This window comes from Salvelinus sp. IW2-2015, linkage group LG11 (assembly GCF_002910315.2).
Source record: "Salvelinus sp. IW2-2015 linkage group LG11, ASM291031v2, whole genome shotgun sequence".
Classification (NCBI taxonomy): Eukaryota; Metazoa; Chordata; class Actinopteri; order Salmoniformes; family Salmonidae; genus Salvelinus; species Salvelinus sp. IW2-2015.
The window spans coordinates 22,359,331-22,384,554 of NC_036851.1; the positions used below are offsets into that span (position 1 = coordinate 22,359,331).

The 25,224-nt window shown below is 44.2% G+C and overlaps 1 protein-coding gene across 1 annotated transcript in view; it reads left to right on the forward strand.

Moving 5' to 3' along the window:
• The first annotated feature begins 4,961 nt into the window (after nucleotides 1-4,961).
• LOC111970613 (leucine-rich repeat-containing protein 38-like) overlaps nucleotides 4,962-25,224 on the forward strand; it is a 30,359-nt gene continuing 10,096 nt past the window's right edge. The window contains exon 1 of the mRNA XM_023997422.2: nucleotides 4,962-6,368. Coding sequence (XP_023853190.1) covers nucleotides 5,741-6,368 — 628 coding nt within the window. The 5' untranslated portion in view covers nucleotides 4,962-5,740. The remainder of the gene's footprint in view (nucleotides 6,369-25,224) is intronic.

Here is a 25,224-nt window from a genome sequence, read left to right on the forward strand (position 1 = left end):
TTAATACTCCCTACTCACTACTCTCTACTTAATACTCCATACTGACTACCCCCCACTCACTACTCCCAATTTACTTCTCCCTACTCACCACTCCCTACTTAATATTACCTACTCACTACGCCCTACTCACTACTCCCTACTTAATACTCCCTACTTAATACTCTCTACTCCCTATGCACTACTCCTCACTCACTACTCTCTACGTAATACCCCCTACTTAATACTCTCTACTCCCTGCTTAATACTCCCTACTCTTTACTCCCTACGTGTTACTCCCTACTTACTACTCTCTACTCTCTGCTATCTGCTCTATAGACTGAGGGGGAGGATGTGCAGTCATTATCCCCTAACTTGGAGTGGGGTGGAAGAGGGCTTTGACTGGTGTGCGACTGATTGAAGATCCCCTCAAACACAACCTCTGGTCTAATCCTTGGATAGTGAGATCTATAGTGAGATCTCATTGTGGGAGAGGCTGCACTATAAGAGCATAGAGATACACAGATTGTCAATGTGAAAACGCAATCTTGATCAAGTATGGGAAAGATTGGCTTTTCACAGTTTGTGCTGTATTCTGTACAGACAGCTACACATTGTTTTGACTCATAAACACTCCAATATGGCGTTTCTGTTTTTAATCTATATCTGGACTGGGATTGATTTATCTGCATAAGCAGCAATAGCAATGATATAGTGAGCATTGAGGCTTAAGTAGCGCAACTGTGGCTGCTACATTAAAGGCAAGGTCATTGATAGCCACACTGATTGTTATTCTTCTAAATGAATCCCCCAGGACGAGGAGCGAGGTAAACCTGGATCAATGCTGGTGCTCAGCAAGGTCAGTGATCGCTGAAACCCAGGCTGATATTTCTCTGTCATGTTGCATTTACACTACCTTGAACACCTCAGTGATTCGACATTGGTCTAAATACTGAGGGATCAATTTGTGCTAGTACCTGTCAGGAAAGTGATGTTTCAGCCTTGCTTTTGACACATTAAAGAGCTTCTCACAGTTTTTTGATAAAAAGTCTTACATAACTCATCCTGTTCTGTACTGTCTGTACACACTGCATAATACAGAGATACAGTGGAGTTGTAATAGCAATAAACGTATAGTGTGAAAGATAAGTATGGACTTTGACAAATATTATCTGTTTGTGCCTATTTGTGCCTTAGTAGAACAGTGCTGAACAGCCCACATGTGTAGACTTGTCCAAAATACACCCCAGCATCTCCCTCTCTCTGGCAGCCATTATGAAGATCTTGAAGCCCTGTGCCATCACTCTCTAGTTACCACACTGCACCACCATGATCACACTGAGAAAAAGAGACCACTGTCCCAGGGGTCATGGAGGAATGAGCCTCAACGACCACTTTAATGGTGTAGTTTATGCCTTGTGCTAATTGTACTGACATCTTATGGTAATCAAACCTAATTTAAAACTAAAATCAAGGATCCTTCCTATTGCTCAGCCTTGCTCTTACACTGCATTAGACAGCCAAMAGAATGTACCCACAACAGGGGCGGACTGGGACCACAAATCGTCTCTGGCATTTCAAATACACCCATTATTGTCTTCGAGGCCCCCACCACGGCCCATTTTATTCCCCCATTATTGGCAAAATAATAATAATTAAGCTAAAAAACTAAAAAGTTAGACAGGCCCAATAGGTTGGAAATGAATCAGCCAGTCCACCTCCGACGCACAAGGTAACATTTTATGATTGAACATAAACAGTATGGCTGTCCTCAGGGAGATAGAGGCCATTATACCTGCTAGGAGTGGTGCTCCAGATGCATTTCAATGTGGAAACCTCTCCCTTTTAACTAAGGACGCTATTCAATCTGTATTGCTGAAGTTCAGCGTTACAGCGTGATTGAAATTTAAAAGGTAAACACTGCATATGTCAGGTCAGTTAGAAAATMACCTTCACATTTCTATTGCACAACCTGTAACGCTTCAGCGATACAGATTGAATAGAGCATTAAATCCCTCTCAACTCTTAGTCCATTTTATTCTTAGCTGCTTGGTAATTACTCAGCTGGCACAAACAGGCCACAACAGGATGGGAGGAAGGAATATCCTAAGCATTTTCATGAATATAGTAATAAAAAATGTTGATTAACAATAATACACTTGGAAATGACACTCATATAGCCTACGGTCTTTGGATTCGTCAATTTAGATAAAGTGCATTCGTAAAGTATACAGACCCCTGGACTTTTTCCAAATTTTGTTACGTTGCAGCCATCTTCTAAGATTGATTCAATTGTTTTTTTTCCATCATCAATCTACACACAATACCCCATAATGATGAAGCAAAAACAGTTTTTTCGAAATTTGTACAACTTTATAAAAGAAAACGGAAATAGCACATTTACAGAGGTATTCAGACAGTTTACTAAGTCCCTTGATGAATCACCTTTGGCAGCGATTACAGACTCAAGACTTCTTGGGTATGTCACTACAGGCTTGGCACACCTGTATTTGAGGAGTTTCTCACATTCTTCTCTGGAGATCCTCTCAAGCTCTGTCAGGTTGGATGGGGAGCGTCGCTGGACAGCTATTTTCAGAACTCTCCAGAGATGTTCGATTAGGTTCAAGTCCGGGCTTTGCTGGGCCACTCAAGGACATTCAGAGACTTGTCCAGAAGTCACTCCTGCACTGTCTTGGCTGTGTGCTTAGGGTAGTTGTCCTGGAAGGGGAACCTTCACCCCAGTCTGAGGTCCTGAGCACTCTGGAGCAGGTTTTCATCAAGGATCTCTCTGTACTTTGCTCCGTTAATCGTTCCCTCAATCCTGACCAGTCTCCCAGTCCCTGCCGCTCAAAAACATCCACACAGCATGATGATGCCACCACCATGCTTCACTGTAGGGATGGTGCCACGTCTCCTCCAGATGTGAGTCTTGGCATTCAGGCCAAGATTCTGGTTTCATCAGACCAGAGAATATTGTTTCTCATTGTCTGAGAGTCCTTTAGGTGCCTTTTGGCAAACTCCAAGCAGGCTGTCATGTGCCTATTACTGAGGAGTGGCTTCCGTCTGGCCACTCTACCAGAAAGGCCTCAGTTTGGCCGGGCGGCCAACTTTAGGAAGAGTCTTGGTGGTTCCAAATGTATTTTATAAAAGACTGATGGATGCCACTGTGTTCTTGGCGACCTTCAAAGCTTCAGAAATGTTTTGGTACCCTTCCCCAGATCTGTGCCTCAACACACTCCTGTCTCGAACCTCTATGGACAATTCCTTCGACCTCATGGCTTGGTTTTTGCTCAACTGTGGAAGAAGTTAAGGTGTCTGAATACTTTCCAAATGCACTGTAAATCATTTAGAGTCCTGGGTCTGTCTAATAAAAAAATCCCTGGTCCAAATAAAACATGCAAAAAAAGTTAGCTCATTCAGTGTCTTTGATATAAAACCTGTCAGTGTTATTATTTAATTTTCATAACAGCGGCGCTAAATCCTAAATAGAACACAAAGCACTGTTAATTAGCAATCTGTGGCTTGGCCATGAATACTTAGATGGCTTGCCGACCACAGTCTGGGTAACACTGCTCATAGATACCCTGCCTGGCAAGTCTTCACACAAATCACCAGTCTAGTAATGAAAGAATGGCCGGCCTCCATTAAGCTTGGCAGTTATGGTATAATAGAGAAGGGCTTTTCCCTTGCAAAACATATGAAACACTACATTATGGAGCTGGAATAGGTCAAAAAAACTTCAGCTCACACCGTAAAGCAGGGATGTAAGATATTGATTTAAAGATGACGAGGTCCTGTACACCGTATATGAGTTGCTGTTATTCACTGACACCTGGAGCTGTTTGCATTGCCAAACACTATGCATGTTATGGGTCACTACTGGTAATAATGGCTCAGGCAGTTTTTCTATTTACCCATTGATATACAGTATACTCCACGTTCTCCCATTACATACCATCAGACCGAGCTTGCTACTATTCCAACTCCCTCCACGTCTCTCAGTACCCCGCTCCTCCACTCCACTCTGTCCCTGTGCTACAACCTTGGTCTAATTCCATTTCCCTTTTGCTACAGATCCCATTGGGGACATCTAATTTAGAGTCTGAATTCAAATCTGTTCCACAGTTGTGGTTTGAGAGGCAGTCACTGGTCCCTTTGTCTTTTACCATTAAGGATATAGACTCTAGACACACAGGGGATTGATGGCTGTATGAGGCAGTTGTAGCCTAATCTTCTGTGCCAGTGCATCAAAATTATAATTGTATAACCTGAGCTGACTAAAAGTGCTGATGTTTGGCTCACAGTACATACAAGGGCAAGGGTTTTTATGTGCAGGTCATTTCCATTTGCAGGGATAACTAATGAAGCCTCTGTCTGACTGTGCCGTGGGCAGGTTGTGTAATGGTGTCTGTCTGTCTGTCACTCCGGGACAAGATCTTCTCGGCAATGGTAATGTAACTGTGAGGCTGTCTATCAAAGCATTTTCTCGTCATTGTGAGAGACTCAGGGATTATAAGACTGTAAGGAGAGAGAAGTAAGATTGTGTTTGTGTTAGGACAAATAAAAAAATATTACATTCATTACAGATTCATTACTGAAATATAAAGTGATTTTTTTATCTTGAAATAAATGTTGAATTGTTTAATTCGCCCAAATAATCCAGATATTTTAATCATGCATTTATTTTCACCAGTAACATAAATTATTGGGAAAAACTGGTATCATTTTTCAGAGGGAATGGACCCTSATATTTTCACAGTAGGAAGTGACATCACGTGTTGCCAACATTGTAAAGGCACACCTCCTTCATAGCAATGAGGAGGAGGGCATGAGATAAAGCCTGGTAGCACATTCTGAGACAGACAGACATTCGATTGACTGCTACTGTGCTAAATTCAGGATTGTCATCCGCGTGAATATGACTCCTCCACGGATATTTGGATTCTCTCTCCATAGCAACAGAGCGTCGGGACCCAGCTGGGGAGTGTTTTATCTAGCTCTGCTCTGCCGGCGAATGGCAGAGCAGAGCACAGGGAGTTAGAGACAGAATTAAAAAAACTTGCATTCACTTCAGCTGTGTTACTGTGCGATTGTCTCTCTTAGATCAACAGGCAGATCGACAAGCATTCCCACGCAGATACCAGAGACAAATGGAGAGATGCAACAATTTCACTCTTCACTTGATCTGCCTGAGACTGAATCACCCCAGCGCGTATCCTTTTGTGTCAGAGACCCATGTGTCCTCCTCAATCAATCCCCCAAGATCGACTGTGGGTTAACCCGGCGGACAGAGCCCCCTCCTCAGCCTCCCTCTCCCTGTCTGTGCCTCTAATGTTGCTCTGTTCCTGCTTTGCCAGTTTCTATTTACCCCAGCTAAGCAACCTTCCTCTTTCTGCAAAGCTCTCGCCCTCACTCTCGCTGTCTCCCTCTCACTGCTTGCTATCTCCCTACCCTAGCTTCTTCAAAGCCAGCAGCTTGCTATTCTCTCCAGGCTGCTTGCTACATGATCTCTTGGAAAACAGCGCTCAACGCTGCTCTCTCGCTGCTCGATGCCGGAGCTCTCTCAGATTTTCATCTCAAGAACGTCAAGATGCTCCTGCAGAGGGATTGATCCCCCCTTTTCCCCTCTAGTTCTCCCCTTCCCCTCCCCTTTCCTAATCTCCTGACCTCTGACCCTCACGCCCCCTTCTCTTTCCCGACACCCCTTCCCATTCTTCCTCACCCCAAGCCTCCACTCCTCCTCTCTGCGCTTACCCTGTTGACCATGTTGCCATGTGTCCGCTGGCTCCAGCCTCTCCTCGTCTTGCTGTCCTCTGTCTTACGGGCTCAGGGGGAAAACTGCCCAGCGAGCTGCCTGTGCCCGGATCCCCACACTGTGGACTGCAGCGGCCGTGGACTCACCCGTCTTCCTGATGAGATCCCCTTGGACGTCCGCAGGCTCCTTCTGTCTGACAACTGGATCCCCCGCATTCCCTCTGACTTCCTAGTGCTCTACAGTGACCTGGTCTACCTGGACCTGCGGAACAACTCTCTGTCCCACATCGAGCCGGGCACCCTCAGCACTTCTTCCAGGCTGGTGTTTCTGGACTTGGGCAGCAACAACCTGACTGACATCCCCTCGGGCACCTTTGGGCAGTCCCGTAGCCTGATCAAACTCCGCCTGGGTAACAACCCCTATCTGAGCATGGTCAACGAGGACGCGTTCCTGGGCCTCACCTCGCTGCGTGAACTGGAGCTGGAGCGTAATGCCCTGTCTGGCCTTCAGGTGGGGGCGCTGAGCCAGTTGCCCTCTTTACGGGTGGTGAGGCTGGAGGGCAACCCTTGGGTGTGCAACTGTAACTTTGCCAACCTGTTTGCATGGCTGGAGGAAAACATTCACAAGCTTCCAAATGGTAAGTGGCTTCGTCAGGGGGATGCTACTTTGCTTACAGCTTGCTTGACCTAAATAAAAAGGAAAGCCGTGCAACACTAAGATAATATTATCTTAGCAAATCTTCTGCCATGCTATTGCTGTGTGTTCTATTTATATTTCCCCAGTAGAAAGAGGAACCTCTTCGTCTGTTCTAATTTTGGCTTCCTCCTTCTTTCCTGGCTAAACCCACAGTGCCAGGGAGAGTAATGAAAGAGAATGAGAGACGAGCTCTGGGGGGAGACCTTCAGGGGGATGGTCTCAGATTTATTACACAACAGACTGTCTGCAGCTTCATCCACAGCAGCAAAACAAACACAACAAGAGAAAACCAACACCTCACGTTTTCAATTCTGCTTGAGCATGAGATGTTGCCATGGCTGTGTGCGTAGTGTACCGTCCATGCCAAACACCTGCCTCTCTCCTCAGGCCGGTGGTCTATTAACGCTGTGCTAAATCAATCAATTAGTGAGTGCTGTTTCTATGACCAATGTAAGCAAGCCCTTCCTCTCTCCTTCCTGGTGGTGGAGGCTGGAGGTCATCAGGTCCTTCACCATTGTGTTTCTGCCTGGGTGAGTTAGGTAAAGTTAAGGCATTGATGTGTTGGCGTGGGCCCCATCTCTCTCTTTCTCTATCTCTCCCTCTCTGTGTCTCAGGCACGCAAATCTGGAAAACAACAAAAGACAAAGGGGATGACAATTCTCCCACAGGAGTGTGTATCCCACAAAGGGTAACATCTGCTTACATGGAGATAACCCAGAGGTTATTGTTCTGGGATTCATGTGTTAGTAATGCAGAAAAAAACTATTGTGGAGATGTTAATTTCTTCCACTCGTTCAAGATATAAACATAACAAATCCCAGACTACGGGATTCACAGTAATTCAATAGTTTCACATTTTACAACCTCTTCACTTTCAGAATTTACTCCACATTACTCCAATCACCAATCGTTGTATTTGGAGCTACTAACAATAGGACAGCCACATGTTGTTTGCTTGACATCCCATTTTAATATTATTTAGATATTGTCCTTGAAAACGCAGATGACATCTACTCATGATAATCATTTTAGCAAGACTGTGTATAGACCACCAGTTAATATATAGAATCCACTAACATACAGCCCACTATGTTTGAATATTTGCACGAAGGGTCTGCTAAAATAACCCCTGATGAATGTGGTAATACACTGTGATGACATCTGTGGATGTACAGTACACTGTACATGTGCACTGTATTCAATTCCAAGATTCACAGCATAAACATCATGAATACATAAGTGGGCATATGAACCAATAGACATAGTACATAAATAAGCGTGCACAGCTGCCAAGGTCGTTCCACGGGGGACATTACATGACAATCTACATAAACATGGGACATCAACACAATGTACGGACAAAGATCGTCCCATAAAAGCCTAAATAGGCTATTATCCTTTAAAAAATATGATTTCCTCCGGTGATTGATGGAGAAAGTATTACTAAGATAAACTAATACAATCTATAATTCAGGCAAAGTGGGTAAAGCTGCTAACAGCCCAGGGATCCTATCCATTATGTCTGTGTGCTGAGATACTGTACATGTTAACCTGTGGATATGGACATCATGTTCACATAACCTTCTTAATTTTACCCCGTTTTTCTCCGCAATTTCATGATAACTATCTTGTCTCATCAGGCTCAGGAGAGGCGAAAGTCGAGTCACGAGTCCTCCGGAACATGACCTGCCAAACCTCGCTTCTTAACACTCGCTTCTTAACACTCGTTTACTTAACCCAGAAGCCAGACGCACCAATGTGTTGCAGGGAACACTGTTCAACTGACGACCGAAGTCAGCCTGCAGGCGCCCGGCCCTCCACAAGGAGTTGCTAGAGCGCAATAAACCAAGTAAAGCCCTCACAGTCAAACGCTCCCCTAACCCAGACAACACTGGGCAAATTGTGCACCGCCCTATGGGACTCCCGGTCACGGCCAGTAATAACACAGCCTGGGATTGAACCCCAGGCTGTAGTGACACCGCAACACTGCGATGCAGTGCCTTAGACCGCTGCGCCATTCAGGAAGCTCTTGTAACTTTACTTCTATCTTCTTTTTAAATCATAGGAATGGAAGTAGTTATGTTTTGTAGAGGCTTGTGTGGACACAAGCAGTGGGTGGACATTGCAAACTGCTGACAACTAACAAAAACATCCTCACACATTTAGTTAGTGCTGTACCATGCAATTGCCAACCTTGTTCGTCTCCCTCCTACTCCTCAATAAGAAAGCATCCGCAAAAAGTTGGGTCTGTGTGAGAAAGAGAAGTTGATAAATTGGCAGGAATACCTCATTCCCCGTGGTAAGAAGCTGCAAATGCATTCATCACTTGTCCTCAGTGTTATCTACTGCAGGCTGTAATGAYTTCTATTAGATATGCTGGAAAAGCACACATAAGCAGCAACAAACAACAGGCCATTGGCCCAGTCAGCCAACCCCTCTGGCATACCTGCCAACTGGGCCCCGAGATTAACATACATACATTGAGTTAGCAGTGCAGCGTCTCACCTCATGTAATGTATTTACATTCAAATCAGTGTTTACTGTGTGACCTGGCTAGGAGGCAAAACCACCTGCTAACTATTAATAAACCATAGTGACCTTTTCTATTTAGCATCATCAACCAAACATACACACACTCACACACAGACTTTATAGATTTATTTAGCAGTAGACCTGAAGAACACTATGCAGTTTGCATCAGCATCAGCACTATATGCGTGATACAGTACATACTGATGAATGCATTTGCAAGTAGGACATTCGTAGAGCACAGTGGTACAGTATTATTCTGGGACTGCCTCTGTGCTCATTAAAAATAGGAAATATTGTTGATGCATATGGGTAAAATTAAGAAAGCTGTACATTTGAAATCAAAGGAGAACTTATGATTTCAAGTCCTTGGCTGCAGCTCCAAAGGCATTTTCAGGTAAATATAATTTCTCATGGGTCCAGGGTATCTGAAAATCTGTGTATGATTCAACCAGTCTCACATTGTGGAGGAATTGTTGTGAACCACACATACAGAAACTGTTCCAAAGGATAGATTAGAGTCAGACACACCTACACACTGCTAACAATACCAAGATGCTCTTGCTGAACAGATGTGTTGGTGTGAAAACTTCAAACCACACAAAATATTCTTGAGTATTATGACAGGAACTGATTCATGAGTGGTGAGTGTGTGTGTCTGTGTGAGTTTGTGTGTGTGCGTGCCTGTACGCTTGAGTGCATGTGTGCATGTGTTTTTGTGTTTGGGAGTAGGTCTGTTGACCACCACTACTCCTACAGTAAAGGATGGACAGTAATTTATAGAACAAGGCTGACTTGATAAGCTCTTCAACATGTATCAACACTTCACAGAACCATCATCAGCATCCTCCTTGGGTGCATGATTTTTCATAGAATAATGGTACCCTTGAATCCAGAGCTAAAATGGTAATGGTTAGGATTGATGCACAAACAGCATCAACAGTCAGTTTGTATTACCATAGAGTGGTCATGGAAACATGGAATAATGAAAATATAGACAAATTCCTCCACCCATCAAATCATTCCCAACTCACCACCCATGAATCTCCTCTTCTGTCCTAATCGTGTTATCATGGATTAGACCCTGTTTAGCATTACTTTAGCAGCAGCAGTGTAGACATGCTCTGGACCCGTTTGTGCCTGTTCTCACATGCTGATTTCCCATGTGATAGACATACTGTACCAGTCCGCTGCACTGCACACAGCATACGTTGTGCATACTCTGTTTGCATTAATCTGATTGGGTAACTGTGTTGACTGTGTTGTAAATGCCAAATATGTTGGCCTTTTATGGATTAAAAGGGTCACTGTTCAGATGACTTTTTTTTAACCATATTGACAGTCCAAGACACATATTATCTAATTATACCTATTGATGTATCCTTTCAGAGTCCCAATTGACTGTGGATCCCCATAGACAGTCAGTAGATAATGTAACTGTTGTAAAATGAGTAATAACAGATATTCATCTGCATAATATGTAAAGATTACCAACCTTGCATATCAATTGACAACCTCTCTCCATAAACCTGTCAAAGATACAGTCTTTGTAATCAGATGTCTGTCTGTCCACTCTTCTGAGGGGACGTTCCCTTGCGCAGGTCTGCCTTTCTGCCACCAATCAGGTGCCTAAATGTTTTATCAGGGAATGAGTGTCAACATGATCCACTGCTGTCTCCAGAGCTCTTGGGTTAAGGAGGAACATGTATCATTTAGAGCAACACAGTTCTATAGCACTAACCTGGATTCAGGGGTAGACGTAACATAGTAAAAGTAAATCCGGGACACTCCAATTAGGATGATAAGTACGGTTTTGTATGATAAGTATTCATTTGTTTCGTATGATCCATTTCGTATGATGTTACAAATTGCAATTCGTAAAATATATTAARGAAATTGCAAAACGTATGATATGATACCAAATTCAATTTATTGTGGCTAATGTTAGCTAGGTGGTGAAGGTGGCTAACGCTAATGCTAGAGTAAGCTAGGTGGCGAACGTTAGCTAGGCTCTGCAAAAAGGTCAGTTCCAATACCACATTTACAATGTGCAGGGATACTGGACTGATAGAGCTAGATACAGTGCCTTGCAAAAGTATTCATCCCCCTTGGCGTTTTTCCTATTTTGTTGCATTACAACCTATATTTTAAATGGATTTTAATTTGGATTTCATGTAATGAACATAAACAAAATAGTCCCAATTGGTGAAGTGAAATGAAAAAATAACTTGTTTAAAAAAAACACAAATAAAAAACGGAAAGGTGGTGGTGCATATGTATTCAGCCCTTTGCTATGAAGCCCATGAATAAGATCTGGTGCAACCAATTACCTTCAGAAGTCACATAATTAGTTAAATAAAGTCCACCTGTGTGCAATCTAAGTGTCACATGATCTGTCACATGATCTCAGTATATATACACCTGTTCTGAAAGGCCCCAGAGTCTGCAACACCACTAAGCAAGGGGCACCACCAAGCAAGTGACACCACCAAGGAGCTCTCCAAACAGGTCAGGGACAAAGTTGTGGAGTATTACAGATCAGGGTTGGGTTATAAAAAAATATCCAAAACTTTGAACATCCCACAGATGTGTTTCATCGGCAGAGACTGAGAAACTGGTCAGAATTGAAGGAATGATGGATGGTGCTAAATACAGGGAAATTCTTGAGGGAAGCCTGTTTCAGTCTTCCAGAGATTTGAGACTGGGATGGAGGTTCACCTTCCAGCAGGACAARGACCCTAAGCATACTGCTAAAGCAACAAACAAGTGGTTTAAGGGGAAACATTTAAATGTTGTGGAATGGCCTAGTCAAAGTCCAGACCTCAATCCAATTGAGAATCTTTGGTATGACTTAAAGATTGCTGTACACCAGCGGAACCCATTCAACTTGAAGGAGCTGTTTTGCCTTGAAGAATTGGCAAAATCCCAGTGGCTAGATGTGCCTAGCTTATAGAGACATACCCCAAGAGACTTGCAGCTGTATGTATTGACTTTGGGTGGGTGCGGGGAGGGGTGAATAGTTATGCACGCTCAAGTTTTCCGTTTTTTGTTTCACAAGAAAAAATATTTTGCATCTTCAAAATGGTAGTCATMTTGTGTAAATCAAGTGATACAAACCCCAAAAGAGTAATTTTAATTCCAGTTTGTAAGGCAACAAAATAAGAAAAAGGCCAAAGGGTGTGAAGACTTTCGCAAGCCGCTGTATGTATGGGGTAAGGTGACTAGGGATCAGGATATATGATAAACAGAGTAGCAGCAGCGTAAATGATGATTATATGTGTTTGTGTTTGCGTGTGTGTAGAGTCAGTGCAAATGTGCGCGCATGTTATGTGCGTGTTGGAGTTTCAGTGTGCATGAGTGTGTAGAGTCCTGTGAGTGTGGATAAAGACAGTGCAAAAATAATATACAAGGATCAACTCCAATAGACCGTGTAGCCATTCTGTTAGCTATTTAGCAGTCTTATGGCTTGGGGATAGGGTTAGGTTCGGGTTAAGGTTAGGGTTAGGGGGAGGGTTAGCTAACATTCTAAGTAGTTGCAAAGTAGAAAAACATTTATAAGTTGTTGCAAAATTGCTAATTAGCTAAATACTAAAGTTGTCCAAGGTGAGAATCGAACACGCAACCTTTTGATTGCTAGATGTTTGCATTATATGTCTACCCATTCACCCCAACCAGCCACCCTACCTTAGTTTTTGCCTTAAAGTAAAGGTATACTTCGGGATTTTGGCAATGATACCCTTTATCTACTTCCCCAGACTCAGATGAACTCATGGATACCATTTTTATGTCTCTGCTTGCAGTTTGAAGGAAGTTGCTAACTAGTGCTAGTAGATACCCATAGACTTTCAGTCATTGCGCTAACGCTAGTTAGCATTGGCTCGGGAAAAACTACCTCTGAGAGACATAAAAATGGTATCCACGAGTTCATCTGACTCCGACTTGCCAAAATCCAGACGTAACATATCACACAATTTGAGTGCCCTGGATTTATATTTACTATGTTACGTCTAGTCTATAAGACCAGGCTGATACCACAGTGACTAGCTGGGTAACAGGAGCCAGTCATCCACAGGGCAGGCCAAAGCAGGGCATAACAGGGCAGGGCGGCCTAGCTCCCATGGGTCCCATGGGCCAGTGTCTGAGGCCTAATAAGACACAGCTATCAACACTGTTCATGATCCACAGCTCATGTGACAGGGTCAATGTCAAAATGTTCCTTCACAGCCTATCAGGTTACTCCACAGAGAGCTGTTACCACACTGCATGAGCAGCTCTGTAAATATGACGTCACTGTGAATTCGCTGGCCTTCCACATCACTGTCTCATATTATATTCAGTACGGAGTTAACATTGCATTACATTACAAAATCATCAACTGTCTTTGCCTCGGGCATGGATGTCACGGAAAATGTATTATTTCACTTACTTGAGAAGAGAGTGTATTTGACCTTGGCCATTGAATATTTATTTAACATTGAATGAATTCAAGCTGACATTGAAGTGTATAGCTTAGCAAGCAATCAGAAAAGTGCTAGGTTATGAGTAATAGCTGTCTAAATGGCAAGTATATCATTCTGAGAAAAGAAAGATCAAGCTAGTGCTTTTTATAGCTGTGTATTTTGTGTCTGTTTTTATGTGCGCATGTGTGTTGAATGAGCCATGCTAAATGTTTGTGCTGAGAGTATCCCCATGTGACTATGAGATCACAGTCCCTGTGCATAAGGTAAACCCCTCCTGATTTGAATGACTCACACTTGGCCCCACTGTCACATGAAGGCTTGTCACTTTGTTCATTCAGACACTCTACTCCATCTCTATCTGTCTCTTCCCACTCTCTATCTCCCTCTGACTCTCTGTTCTTATTTGTCTTTCTTCTCTGTGATTGTCTTTGAGTAATAGAAAATACATGTATACCCATTCCACAGTTTAATTAGGAATTATGAGATAATTGCCTTTATGCTATGGGTCCATCTAATGATTCTCACTCTTCTGCTATCGACGTTGGAATAAATCACGACAGCCACTGTTGTGTTGAAGTGGGAGGAGAGACAATCCTCCGAAATCAGCCTACGACAGCCAGCTAGATRAATCACCCAGGAGACAGGAAGTGGGATACAAATGGACACCACTACTCCCAAGGCTGGCTGTAATCCTGATTGTAATCCATCACGAGGCAACACTAGCTGTAACAACCATGTGGTTGTCCATATCTGTGCGTGCTGGCCAACCGAATTGGTTTCTATCTGTATCATATTCTGGATGACTCTATATTGGTGCACCTTACTCTTGTGGCCCATACTGTATTTATGGCGATAGCAAACCAAAACAAATCAAATTGTATTTGTCACATACACATGGTTAGCAGATGTTAATGCGAGTGTAGCGAAATGCTTGTGCTTCTAGTTCCGACAATGCAGTAATAACCAACGAGTAATCTAACCTAACAATTCCGCAACTACTACCTTATACATACATAAGTGTAAAGGGATAAAGAATATGTACATAAAGATATATGAATGAGTGATGTTACAGAACGGCATAGGCAAGATGCAGTAGATGGTATAGAGTACAGTATATACATATGAGATGAGTAATGTAGGGTATGTAAACATTATATACAGTGGCATTGTTTAAAGTGACTAGTGATACATTTATTATATCCAATTTTTTATTATTAAAGTGGATAGAGATTTGAATCAGTATGTTGGCAGCAGCCACTCAATGTTAGTGATGGCTGTTTAACAGTCTGATGGCCTTGAGATAGAAGCTGTTTTTCAGTCTCTCGGTCCCTGCTTTGATGCACCTGTACTGACCTCGCCTTCTGGATGATAGCGGGGTGAACAGGCAGTGGCTRGGGTGGTTGTTGTCCTTGATGATCTTTATGGCCTTCCTGTGACATCGGGTGGTGTAGGTGTCCTGGAGGGCAGGTAGTTTGCCCCCGGTGATGCGTTGTGCAGACCTCACTACCCTCTGGAGAGCCTTACGGTTGTGGGCGGAGCAGTTGCCGTACCAGGCGGTGATACAGCCCGACAGGATGCTCTCGATTGTGCATCTGTAGAAGTTTGTGAGTGCTTTTGGTGACAAGCCGAATTTCTTCAGCCTCCTGAAGTTGAAGAGGCACTGTTTTGAGCCTTCTTCACCTCACTTGACCCTGTCTCTTATACACATCTAGATGTGTATAAGAGACAGCTGTAGAAGTTTGTGAGTGCTTTTGGTGACAAGCCGAATTTCTTCAGCCTCCTGAGGTTGAAGAGGCGCTGCTGCGCCTTCTTCACAACGCTGTCTGTGTGGGTGGACCAATTCAGTTTGTCCGTGATGTGTACGCCGAGGAACTTAAAACTTACTACCCTCTCCACTACTGTCCCGTCGATGTGGATAGGGGGGTGCTCCCTCTGCTGTTTCCTGAAGTCCACAATCATCTCCTTTGTTTTGTTGACGTTGAGTGTGAGGTTATTTTCCTGACACCACACTCRGAGGGCCCTCACCTCCTCCCTGTAGGCCGTCTCGTCGTTGTTGGTAATCAAGCCTACCACTGTAGTGTCGTCCGCAAACTTGATGATTGAGTTGGAGGCGTGGATGGCCAAGCAGCTGTCTCTTATACACATCTAGATGTGTATAAGAGACAGGGATAGGGCAGTGTGCAGTGTGGTTGCGATTGCGTCATCTGTGGACCTATTGGGTCGGTAAGAAAATTGGAGTGGGTCTAGGGTGTCAGGTAGGGTGGAGGTGATATGGTCCTTGACTAGTCTCTCAAAGCACTTCATGATGATGGAAGTGAGTGCTACGGAGCGGTAGTCGTTTAGCTCAGTTACCTTAGCTTTCTTGGGAACAGGAACAATGGTGGCCCTCTTGAAGCATGTGGGAACAGCAGACTGGGATAAGGATTGATTGAATATGTCCGTAAACACACCAGCCAGCTGGTCTGCGCATGCTCTGAGGACGTGGCTGGGAATGCCGTCTGGGCCTGCAGCCTTGCGAGGGTTAACACGTTTAACTATTTTACTCACCTCGGCTGCAGTGAAGGAGGGCCCGCAGGTTTTGGTAGCGGGCCGTGTCAGTGGCACTGTATTGTCCTCAAAGCGAGCAAAAAAGTTATTTAGTCTGTCTGGGAGCAAGACATCCTGGTCCGCGACTGGGCTGGTTTTCTTTTTGTAATCCGTGATTGACTYTAGACCCTGCCACATACCTCTTGTGTCTGAGCTGTTGAATTGCTCTATCACAGTGCCATCTGCAGMTCTCTGCTGCCATTGACTGGAACGAACTGCAAAAAAATCACTGAAGCTGGAGATATCTCCCTCACTAGCTTTAAGCACCAGCTGTCAGAGCAGCTCAAAGATCACTGCACCTGTACATAGCCCATCTGTAAATAGCCAATCCAACTACCTCATCCCCATACTGTTCTTTATTTTATTCATTTTCTTTCTTTGCACCCCAGTATCTCTACTTGCACACTCATCTTCTGCACATRTATCAATCCAGTGTTTAATTGCTATATTGTAATTATTTTGCCACTATGGCCTATTTATTGCCTTACCTCCCTATCCTACTTCATTTGCACACACTAGACTTTTTCTATTGTATTATTGACTGTATGTTTGTTTATTCCATGTGTAACTCTGTGTTGTTCTTTGTGTCGCACTGCTTTGCTTTATCTTGGTCATGTCGCCGTTGTAAATGAGAACTTGTTCTCAACTAGCCTATCTGGTTAAATAAAGGTGAAATAAAAAAAATWAAACGAATTGGCGGAAATAAGATATAGCTCTGGCAATGATTGAGAATTAGGTACACTAGCCTCTTAAGACTACAGTGGCCGATTTCAGACACTAGATATACCGGTAATTACTGATAAAATGTTTACATTACTTCTTTGATTAATTTCCCACAGTTTTATAAGTCAGAACAATAAAAATGTGACAGTTCAAGGACACTCAGAGGCCTCTCTGTCGAACAAACGTGTCTATGGCCCCCTCTAGTGGTTGGCTGCGTCATTACAATCAATTTTGTCATCTCTGCTACTTCACGTCAAAGGGGCGGTCCTTAGAAAAGCAGCTCTTTAGGTTGACTTGCTCACTACACAGACATGACACTGGATTCTTATGGAACAGGCAGTTCTAAATATATAACTTTCATAGCTGTACAATAAAGATGCGACCTACACACTTCCTAAAATACGTTAAAAAAATACAAATTACAAATTACAAAAGTAATTTTGTCAAAAACAACGTATCCTTGTCGATAGGGTGGACACGCTGAATAAATGGCCAAAATGTTGATTTAGATGTTCACAAATGTCATACATTTTGACTTGCACTAATGTCATGTACTCCCTGTACTCCCCTCCTGTACTCCCTGTTCACACACGACTGCATGGCCAAACACAACTCCAACACCATCATTAAGTTTGCTGATGACAGCCTATAGGGAGGAGGTTAGAGAACTGGCAGTGTGGTGCCAGGACAACAACCTCTCTCTCAATGTGAGCAAGACAAAGGAGGTGATCATGGGCTACAGAAAAAGGCGGGCCCTCATCAACGGGGCTGTAGTGGAGCGGGTCGAGAGTTTCAAGTTCCTTGGGGTCCACATCACCAACGAACTATCATGGTCCAAACACACCAAGACAGTCGTGAAGAGGGTATGACAACACGTTTTCCCCCTCAGGAGACTGAAAAGATTTGACATGGGTCCGCAGATTCTCAAAAAGTTCTACAGCTGCACCATCGAGAGCATCCTGACCGGTTGCATCAACGCCTGGTATGGCAACTGCTCGGCATCTGACCGTAAGGTGCTACAGAGGGTAGTGCATGCGGCCCAGTACATCACTGGGGCGAAGCTTCCTGCAATCCAGGACCTATATAATAGGCGGTGTCAGAGGAAAGCCCATAAAATTGTCAGAGACTCCAGTCACCKAAGTCATAGACTGTTTCCTCTGCTAGCGCACGGCAAGCGGTACAGGAGCGCCAAGTCTAGGACCAAAAGTCTACCCCCAAGCAATAAGATTGCTGAACAATTAATCAAATGGCCACTGGACTATTACATTGACTGACCCCCCCCCCATTTGTTTTGTACACTGCTGCTACTCGCTGTTTATTATCTATTAATAGTCACTTCACCCCTACCTACATGTACAAATTACCTCTAACCCGTACCTCCGCACACTAACTCGGTACCGGTACCCCCTGTATATAGCCTCATTATTGTTATGTTATTGTGTTACTTTTTATATTTTTTTACTTGAATATATTTGGTAAATATTTTCTTAACTCTTCTTGAACTGCGCTGTTGGTTAAGGGCTTGTAATTTAGCAGTTCACGGTAAYGTCTACACTTGTTGTATTTGGTGCACGTGACGAATAACGTTTGGTTTGAAGTACATATAGACATATTATAACGTATGAAACGGCTCGTTCAGTCGCATGTCAAGAATTCACTACGATATCATCATATTTGTATATGGTTTATTATACTTTTACTCTGTACCACATAATATGAGTTGAAAGTGTTTTTTTTCAGGTGAAAGCCAATGTCCACAAGCCTTCTTGCTAGATTGATGAAGACAGCCATAGCAAAACAGTGCAAAACGGATGTTAGCTCAAGAGGCTAGCTGTTCTGTCTTGTAACATCCGCACATAATACCTTTGTGGCTTAAGGCAGTTACAGAGACTGTAATCCCTGCACCCAGAACCAAATCATATCAGTCTGTCACAAGACACTACAGAGCCTGTGAGAGACAGGAACTAAAGGAGCTGTCTGTCATCTATAGGAAATCAAACTAGGATGTTTGTCTCAGAGACAGACAGTATTTTGGAGATCGTCCCAGTCAGAATTATCGTGTGAGAATTATATAATAAGGAAGATTTGTGTACCAGGTGAAGCTTAGTGTATGTACAGTAAAATGCTTATGTTTGTATTTCCAACAGTGCAGCAATATCTAGCAATACAATATCAATACACACATAATCCAAACATTTAAAAAAACATCAAGAAATGAATACCTATCAGATCGAGCAATTTCAGAGTCCGGAAAAAAAAAAWAWATACTGTATATGTAATGGTGGTTATAGACAGTATGGACAGTATATGAATAGAAAAGTTGTGTACAGCAGTAGTTATATAGGATGAGCCATGACTAGAATACAGTATAGAGATATAAAGTGGGTAAAACAGAATGCAAACACTATTGAAGTGTTCAATGACTCTATGTACAGGTAAGGTGCAGGGTAGAGTACCGGGTGGTAGCCGGCTAGTAACAGTGTCTAAGGTTCCGGGCAGGGTACTGGGTGGAGGCTGGCTAGTAACAGTGTCTAAAGTTCCGGGCAGGGTACCGGGTGGAGGCCGGCTAGTAACAGTGTCTAGAGTTCCGGGCAGGGTACTGGGTGGAGGCCGGGTAGTGACAGTGTCTAAGGTTCCGGCGCAGGGTACTGGGTGGAGGCCGGCTAGTGACAGTGTCTAAGGTTCCGGGCAGAGGTACTGGTGGAGGCCGGATGTGACAGTGTCTAAGGTTCCGGGCAGGGTACTGGGCGGAGGCGGCTAGTGACAGTGTCTAAGGTTCCAGGCAGGTACTGGGAGGAGGCCGGCTAGTAACAGTGTCTAAGGTTCCGGGCAGGGTACTGGGTGGAGGCCGGCTAGTAACAGTGTCTAAGGTTCCGGGCAGGGTACTGGGTGGAGGCCGGCTAGTAACAGTGTCTAAGGTTCAGGGCAGGGTACTGGGTGGAGGCCGGCTAGTACAGTGTCTAAGGTTCCGGGCAGGGTACTGGTGGAGGCCGGCTAGTAACAGTGTCTAAGGTTCAGGCAGGGTACTGGGTGGAGGCCGGCTAGTAACAGTGTCTAAGTTCAGGGCAGGGTACTGGGTGGAGGCCGGCTAGTAACAGTGTCTAAGGTTCCGGCAGGGTACTGGGTGGAGGCGGCTAGTAACAGTGTCTAAGGTTCCGGGCAGGGTACTGGGTGGAGGCCGGCTAGTAAAGTGTCTAAGGTTCAGGGCGCGGGTAATGGCGTGGAGGCCGGCTAGTAACAGTGTCTAAGGTTCCGGGCAGGGTACTGGGTGGAGGCCGGCTAGTGACAGTGTCTAAGGTTCCGGGCAGGGTACTGGGTGGAGGCCGGCTAGTGACAGTGTCTAAGGTTCAGGGCAGGGTACTGGGTGGAGGCCCGGCTAGTGATGAATGTTTAACATTCTGATGGAGGTAGAAGCTGTTTATCAGTCTCGGGTCCCAGCTTTGATGCACATGTACTGTCTCTGCCTTCTAGATTGTAGCGGGGTGAACAGGCTGTGGCTTAGGTGGCTGAGGTCCTTGATGATTGTCTTGGCCTTGCTGTGACACCGGGTGCTGTAGATTTCCCTCTGGAGAGCCCTGTGGTTGCGGGCGGTGCAGTTGCCATACCAGGCGGTGATACAGCCCAACAGAATGCTATCGATGGTACATCTGTAGAAGTTTGAGACGGTCTTAGGAGCCAAGCCAAATTTCTCCAGCCTCCTGAGGCACGTCACTGAGGACAATTTATGTCCTCAGTGACGTGCACGTTGAGGAACTTGAAGCTTTTGACCTTCTTCACTGCGGCCCTGTCAATGTGGATGGGGGCGTGCTCTCTCTGCAGTCTCCTGTAGTCCACAATCAGCTCCTTCATAAACAAACATGATTGTAATTTAGCACACAATACATAGGCTAATTAGACCAATTAGTCAGCTGTTTAACAACGTAGTTTTGTCAACCAACATTATTGCAGCAACAATTGTCAAGAGGCTTGTTTGTTCATTACTTTGCATTGCTATTCTAGACAGCATAAGAAAAAACGAAGGCAGTATTAACTCAGCTGGCAATGAAATCCTGCATTGTAAGTGCATACTGTAGTATGATAAGGTTGTTTGAAGTTGCCAAAATACATTATAGCATTTTAATCTGTTCAGTTTTGGGAGCCAAGCCACCTGAAAATCTCTCTCACATAGCGCATAGCTAAAAGCCTTCCATTTGCGGAGGTAGAATCAGTGGAACTACTACAGCCTGTAAACTAGCCAGCTCTCTCGTCTCACGTAATCTTATCCCATCAGCACAGCACAGGGCATGTCAATGGCACTTTAAATATTTACTCACTGTTAACAAATTGGTTCAGTGATGCGATGATCCACAGCTCGTGTAACCTTGGGACTCAGACTTAAGACTAATGACGTTACAATGGAAAAAGACCAATGGTTTGTTCTTCCCTTAAAATGAATGGTGAGTGAAAACTAACCTTGAAATCCACAATGTGTTGTGTTGTCATCACAGCCACAGGAAGATGTTTTGAGTTGGGGATGCATTTGCATAGTGGCATACAGTTGAGCAGACAAGTTTATAGGAATTCCACACATGGGATTTTCTTTTTGTAGGGCTGGTAATTTTTTTTGCCTTTTTATAAAAGCCTTTCATGCAATTCTACATCATTTACATAATAGAAGACAGTAGCAGAATATTTTTTAATACCACACAAATTACCAAATACAGGCTACTGTGCAACTCGTTATTCAGGTAGGATGCAATTTTGGAACTTGGTTTATCATTATTCTTATTGTATATCATTGCTATTATAGTAGGTACAGTGGCAAGAAAAAGTATGTGAACCCTTTGGAATTATCTGGATTTCTGCATAAATTGGCATACAATTTGATCTGATCTTCATCTAAGTCACAACAATAGACAAATACAGTCTGCTTAAACTAATAACACACAAACAATTATACMGTTTCATGTCTTTATTGAACACACCGTGTAAACATTCACAGTGTATGGTGGAAAACGTATGTGAATTCTTGGATTTAATAACTGGTTGACCCTCCTTTGGCAGCAATAATCTCAACCAAACGTTTTCCGTAGTTAAGGATCAGACGTGCACAACGGTCAGGAGGAATTTTGGACATTCCTCTTTACAAAACTGTTTGAGTTCAGCAATATTTTTAGGATTTATTTTGTGAACCACTCTCAAGGTCATGACACAGCATTTTAAATTGATTTGAGGTCAGGACTCTGACTGGGCCACTCCAGAAGATGTATTTTCTTCTGTTGAAGCCATTCTGTTGTTGATTTACTTCTGTGTTTTGGGTCGTTGTCCTGTTGCGTCACCCAACTTATGTTGAGCTTCAATTAGCAGACAGATAGCCTTACATTCTCCTGCAAAATGTCTTGATAAACTTAGGAATTAATTTTTCTGTCGATGATAGCAAGCTGTCCAGGCCCTGAGGCAGCAAAGCAGCCCCAAACCATCATGCTCCCTCCACCATACTTTACAGTTGGGATGAGGTTTTGATGTTGGTGTGCTGTGCCTTTTTTTCTCCGCACATAGTGTTGTGTGTTCCTTCCAAACAACTCAACTTTAGTTTAATCTGTTCACACAATATTTTGCCAGAAGCGCTGTGGAACATCCAGGTGCTATTTTGCGAACTTCAGACATGCAGCAATGTTTTTTTTAGACAGCAGTGGCTTCTTCCATGGTGTCCCCCCATGAACACCATTCTTGTTAAGTGTTTCACGTATCGTAGACTCGTCAACAGAGATGTTAGCGTGTTCCAGAGATTTATGTAAGTCTTTAGCTGACACTCTAGGAGTCTTCTTAACCTCATTGAACATTCTGCACTGTGCTCTTGCACTCATCTTTGCAGGACGGTCACTCCTAGGGAGAGTAGCAACAGTGCTGAACTTTCTCAATGTTTGGACAATTTGTCTTACTGTGGACTGATGAACGTCAAGGCTTTAAYAAATACTTTTGTAACCCTTTCCAGCTTTATGAAAGTAAATAATTCTTAATCTTAAGTCTTCTGAGATCGCTTTGTTCGAGGCATGGTTCAAATCAGGCAATGCTTATTGTGAATAGCAAACTCAAATTTTGTGAGTGAGTGCTTTTCATAGGGCAGGGCAGCTCTAACCAACATCTCCAATCTCATCTCATTGATTGGACTCCAGGTTATCTGACACCTGACTCCAATTAACTTTTGGAAAAGTCTTTAGCCTAGGGGTTCACATACTTTTTCCAACCTACACTGTGAATGTTTAAATTATGTATGCAATATAAACAAGAAAAATACAATAATGTGTGTGTTATTAGTTTAAGCACACTGTGTTTGTCTATAGTTACGACCAAGATGAAGATCAGATCAAATGTTATTGTCACGCCCTGACCTTAGAGATCCTTTTTATGTCTCTATTTTGGTTTGGTCAGGACGTGAGTTGGGATGGGCATTCTATGTTTTGTGTTCTATGTTTTCTATTTCTGTGTGTTTGGCCGGGTGTGGTTCTCAATCAGAGGCAGCTGTCTATCGTTGTCCCTGATTGAGAACCATACTTAGGTAGCCTTTTCCCACCTGTGTTTTGTGTGTAGTTATTTTCTGTTTTGTGTGTCTGCACCAGACAGAACTGTTTTGTTTYTTCCGTTTTTGTTATTTTTTGTTCTAGTGTTCAGTTTCATTCAAAATCATGAACACGTACCATGCTGCATCTTGGTCCTCTTCTTCAAACAGCCGTTACAGAAGGAGGAGATCCTGGATGGGAAGGGACCCTGGAGGCAGGCTGGGGAGTATCGCCATCCACAGGAGGAACTGGAGGCAGCTAAGGCAACATTACGAGGGAACACGGCTGGCAAGGAAGCCCGAGAGGCAGCCCCAAAAATGTTTGTGTGTGGCAGAGTCAGGTTGGAGACCTGAGTTGGAGACCTGATGCTTACCGTGCTTACCGTGGCGGGCATCGTACTGGTCAGAAACCGTGTTATGCGGTGGAGCGCACGGTGTCTCCAGTACGCGTTCTTAGCCCGGTGCGCTACATCCCAGCTCCCCGCATCTGCCGGGCTAGGGTGAGGATCCAGCCAGGACGGATTGTGCCAGCCCTGCTCTCCAGACCTCCAGTGCGTCTCCTCGGGCCAGGATATCCTGCGCCGGCTCTAAGCACTGTTTCCCCAGTTCGCCAGGAGAACCCAGTGCGGCCTGTTCCAGCTCCCCGCAACTGCCGGGCTAGACTGGGCATTCAGCCAGGAAGAGTGGTGCCAAGGCTACGCACCAGATCTCCAGTGCTCCCCCACAGCCCGGTCTATCCTGTGCCTCCTCCAAGGACCAGGCCTCCAGTAGGTCGCCCTCCTGTCCGGAGCTGCCAGAGTCGCCCTCCTGTCCGGAGCTGCCAGAGTCGCCCTCCTGTCCGGAGCTGCCAGAGTCGCCCTCCTGTCCGGAGCTGCCAGATCGGCCCTCCTGGTCCGGAGCTGCCAGAGTCGCCCTCCTGTCCGGAGCTGCCAGAGTCGCCCTCCTTGCCCGCGGGGCCCGCTCGCGAGGGTCCCCGCTCCAGAGGGCCTCACCTAAGTGGGCCAAGCCTAAGGTGGAGCGGGGTCCATGTCCCGCACCAGAGCCGCCACCGCGGATAGATGCCCACCCAGACCCTCCCCTATAGGTTTAGGTTTTGCGGCCGGAGTCCGCACCTTTGGGGGGGGGGTACTGTCACGCCCTGACCTTAGATCCTTTTATGTCTCTATTTTGGTTGGGCGGGCATTCTATGTTTTGTGTTCTATGTTTTCTATTTCTGTGTGTTTGGCCGGTGTGGTTCTCAATCAGAGGCAGCTGTCTATCGTTGTCCCTGATGAGAATACTTAGGTAGCCTTTTCCCACCTGTGTTTTGTGTGTAGTTATTTTCTGTTTTGTGTGTCTGCACCAGACAGAACTGTTTCTTTTGTTCCGTTTTTGTTATTTTTTGTTCTAGTGTTCAGTTTTATTAAAAATCATGAACACGTACGACGCTGCACCTTGGTCCTCTTCTTCAAACAGCCGTTACAGTTATGACTAATGTATGCAGAAATCCAGGTAATTCCAAAGGCTTCACATACTTTTTCTTGCCACTGTATATGTATTAATCTTGCCTGTTCTTTAAATAAGCAAAATGTGTTTTGTTTCACTCTGAGACATTTTTGTTGGCTAAATTAATTCGATCTGTTTTTTAAATGGGTGCTCTGTAATTAGTTTAAGATTATAAGTAGGCCTTTTTGTAAAATAAATGTTATTAGACTATTGCTTTAATTTGTTTTGTACTGTAGGCGCTAGCCTTTCTTGGTAATTGCTGCAATATAGCCTGTTAAAAAGGTTTGAACCATTTCACATGTGTTTGTCTTATTCTGTTGAGACATTTTCTTTGGCCAAATTAAGCTCCAACTGTAATGTGGTGTTTGCCACGATATAACATCGTGCTTGTATTTTCCTATAAACAATGGCTAGTGGTTAAGAGCGTTGGATCAGCACCAGCGCTACAACTGACTCTGAGAATTGCTCCTATAATC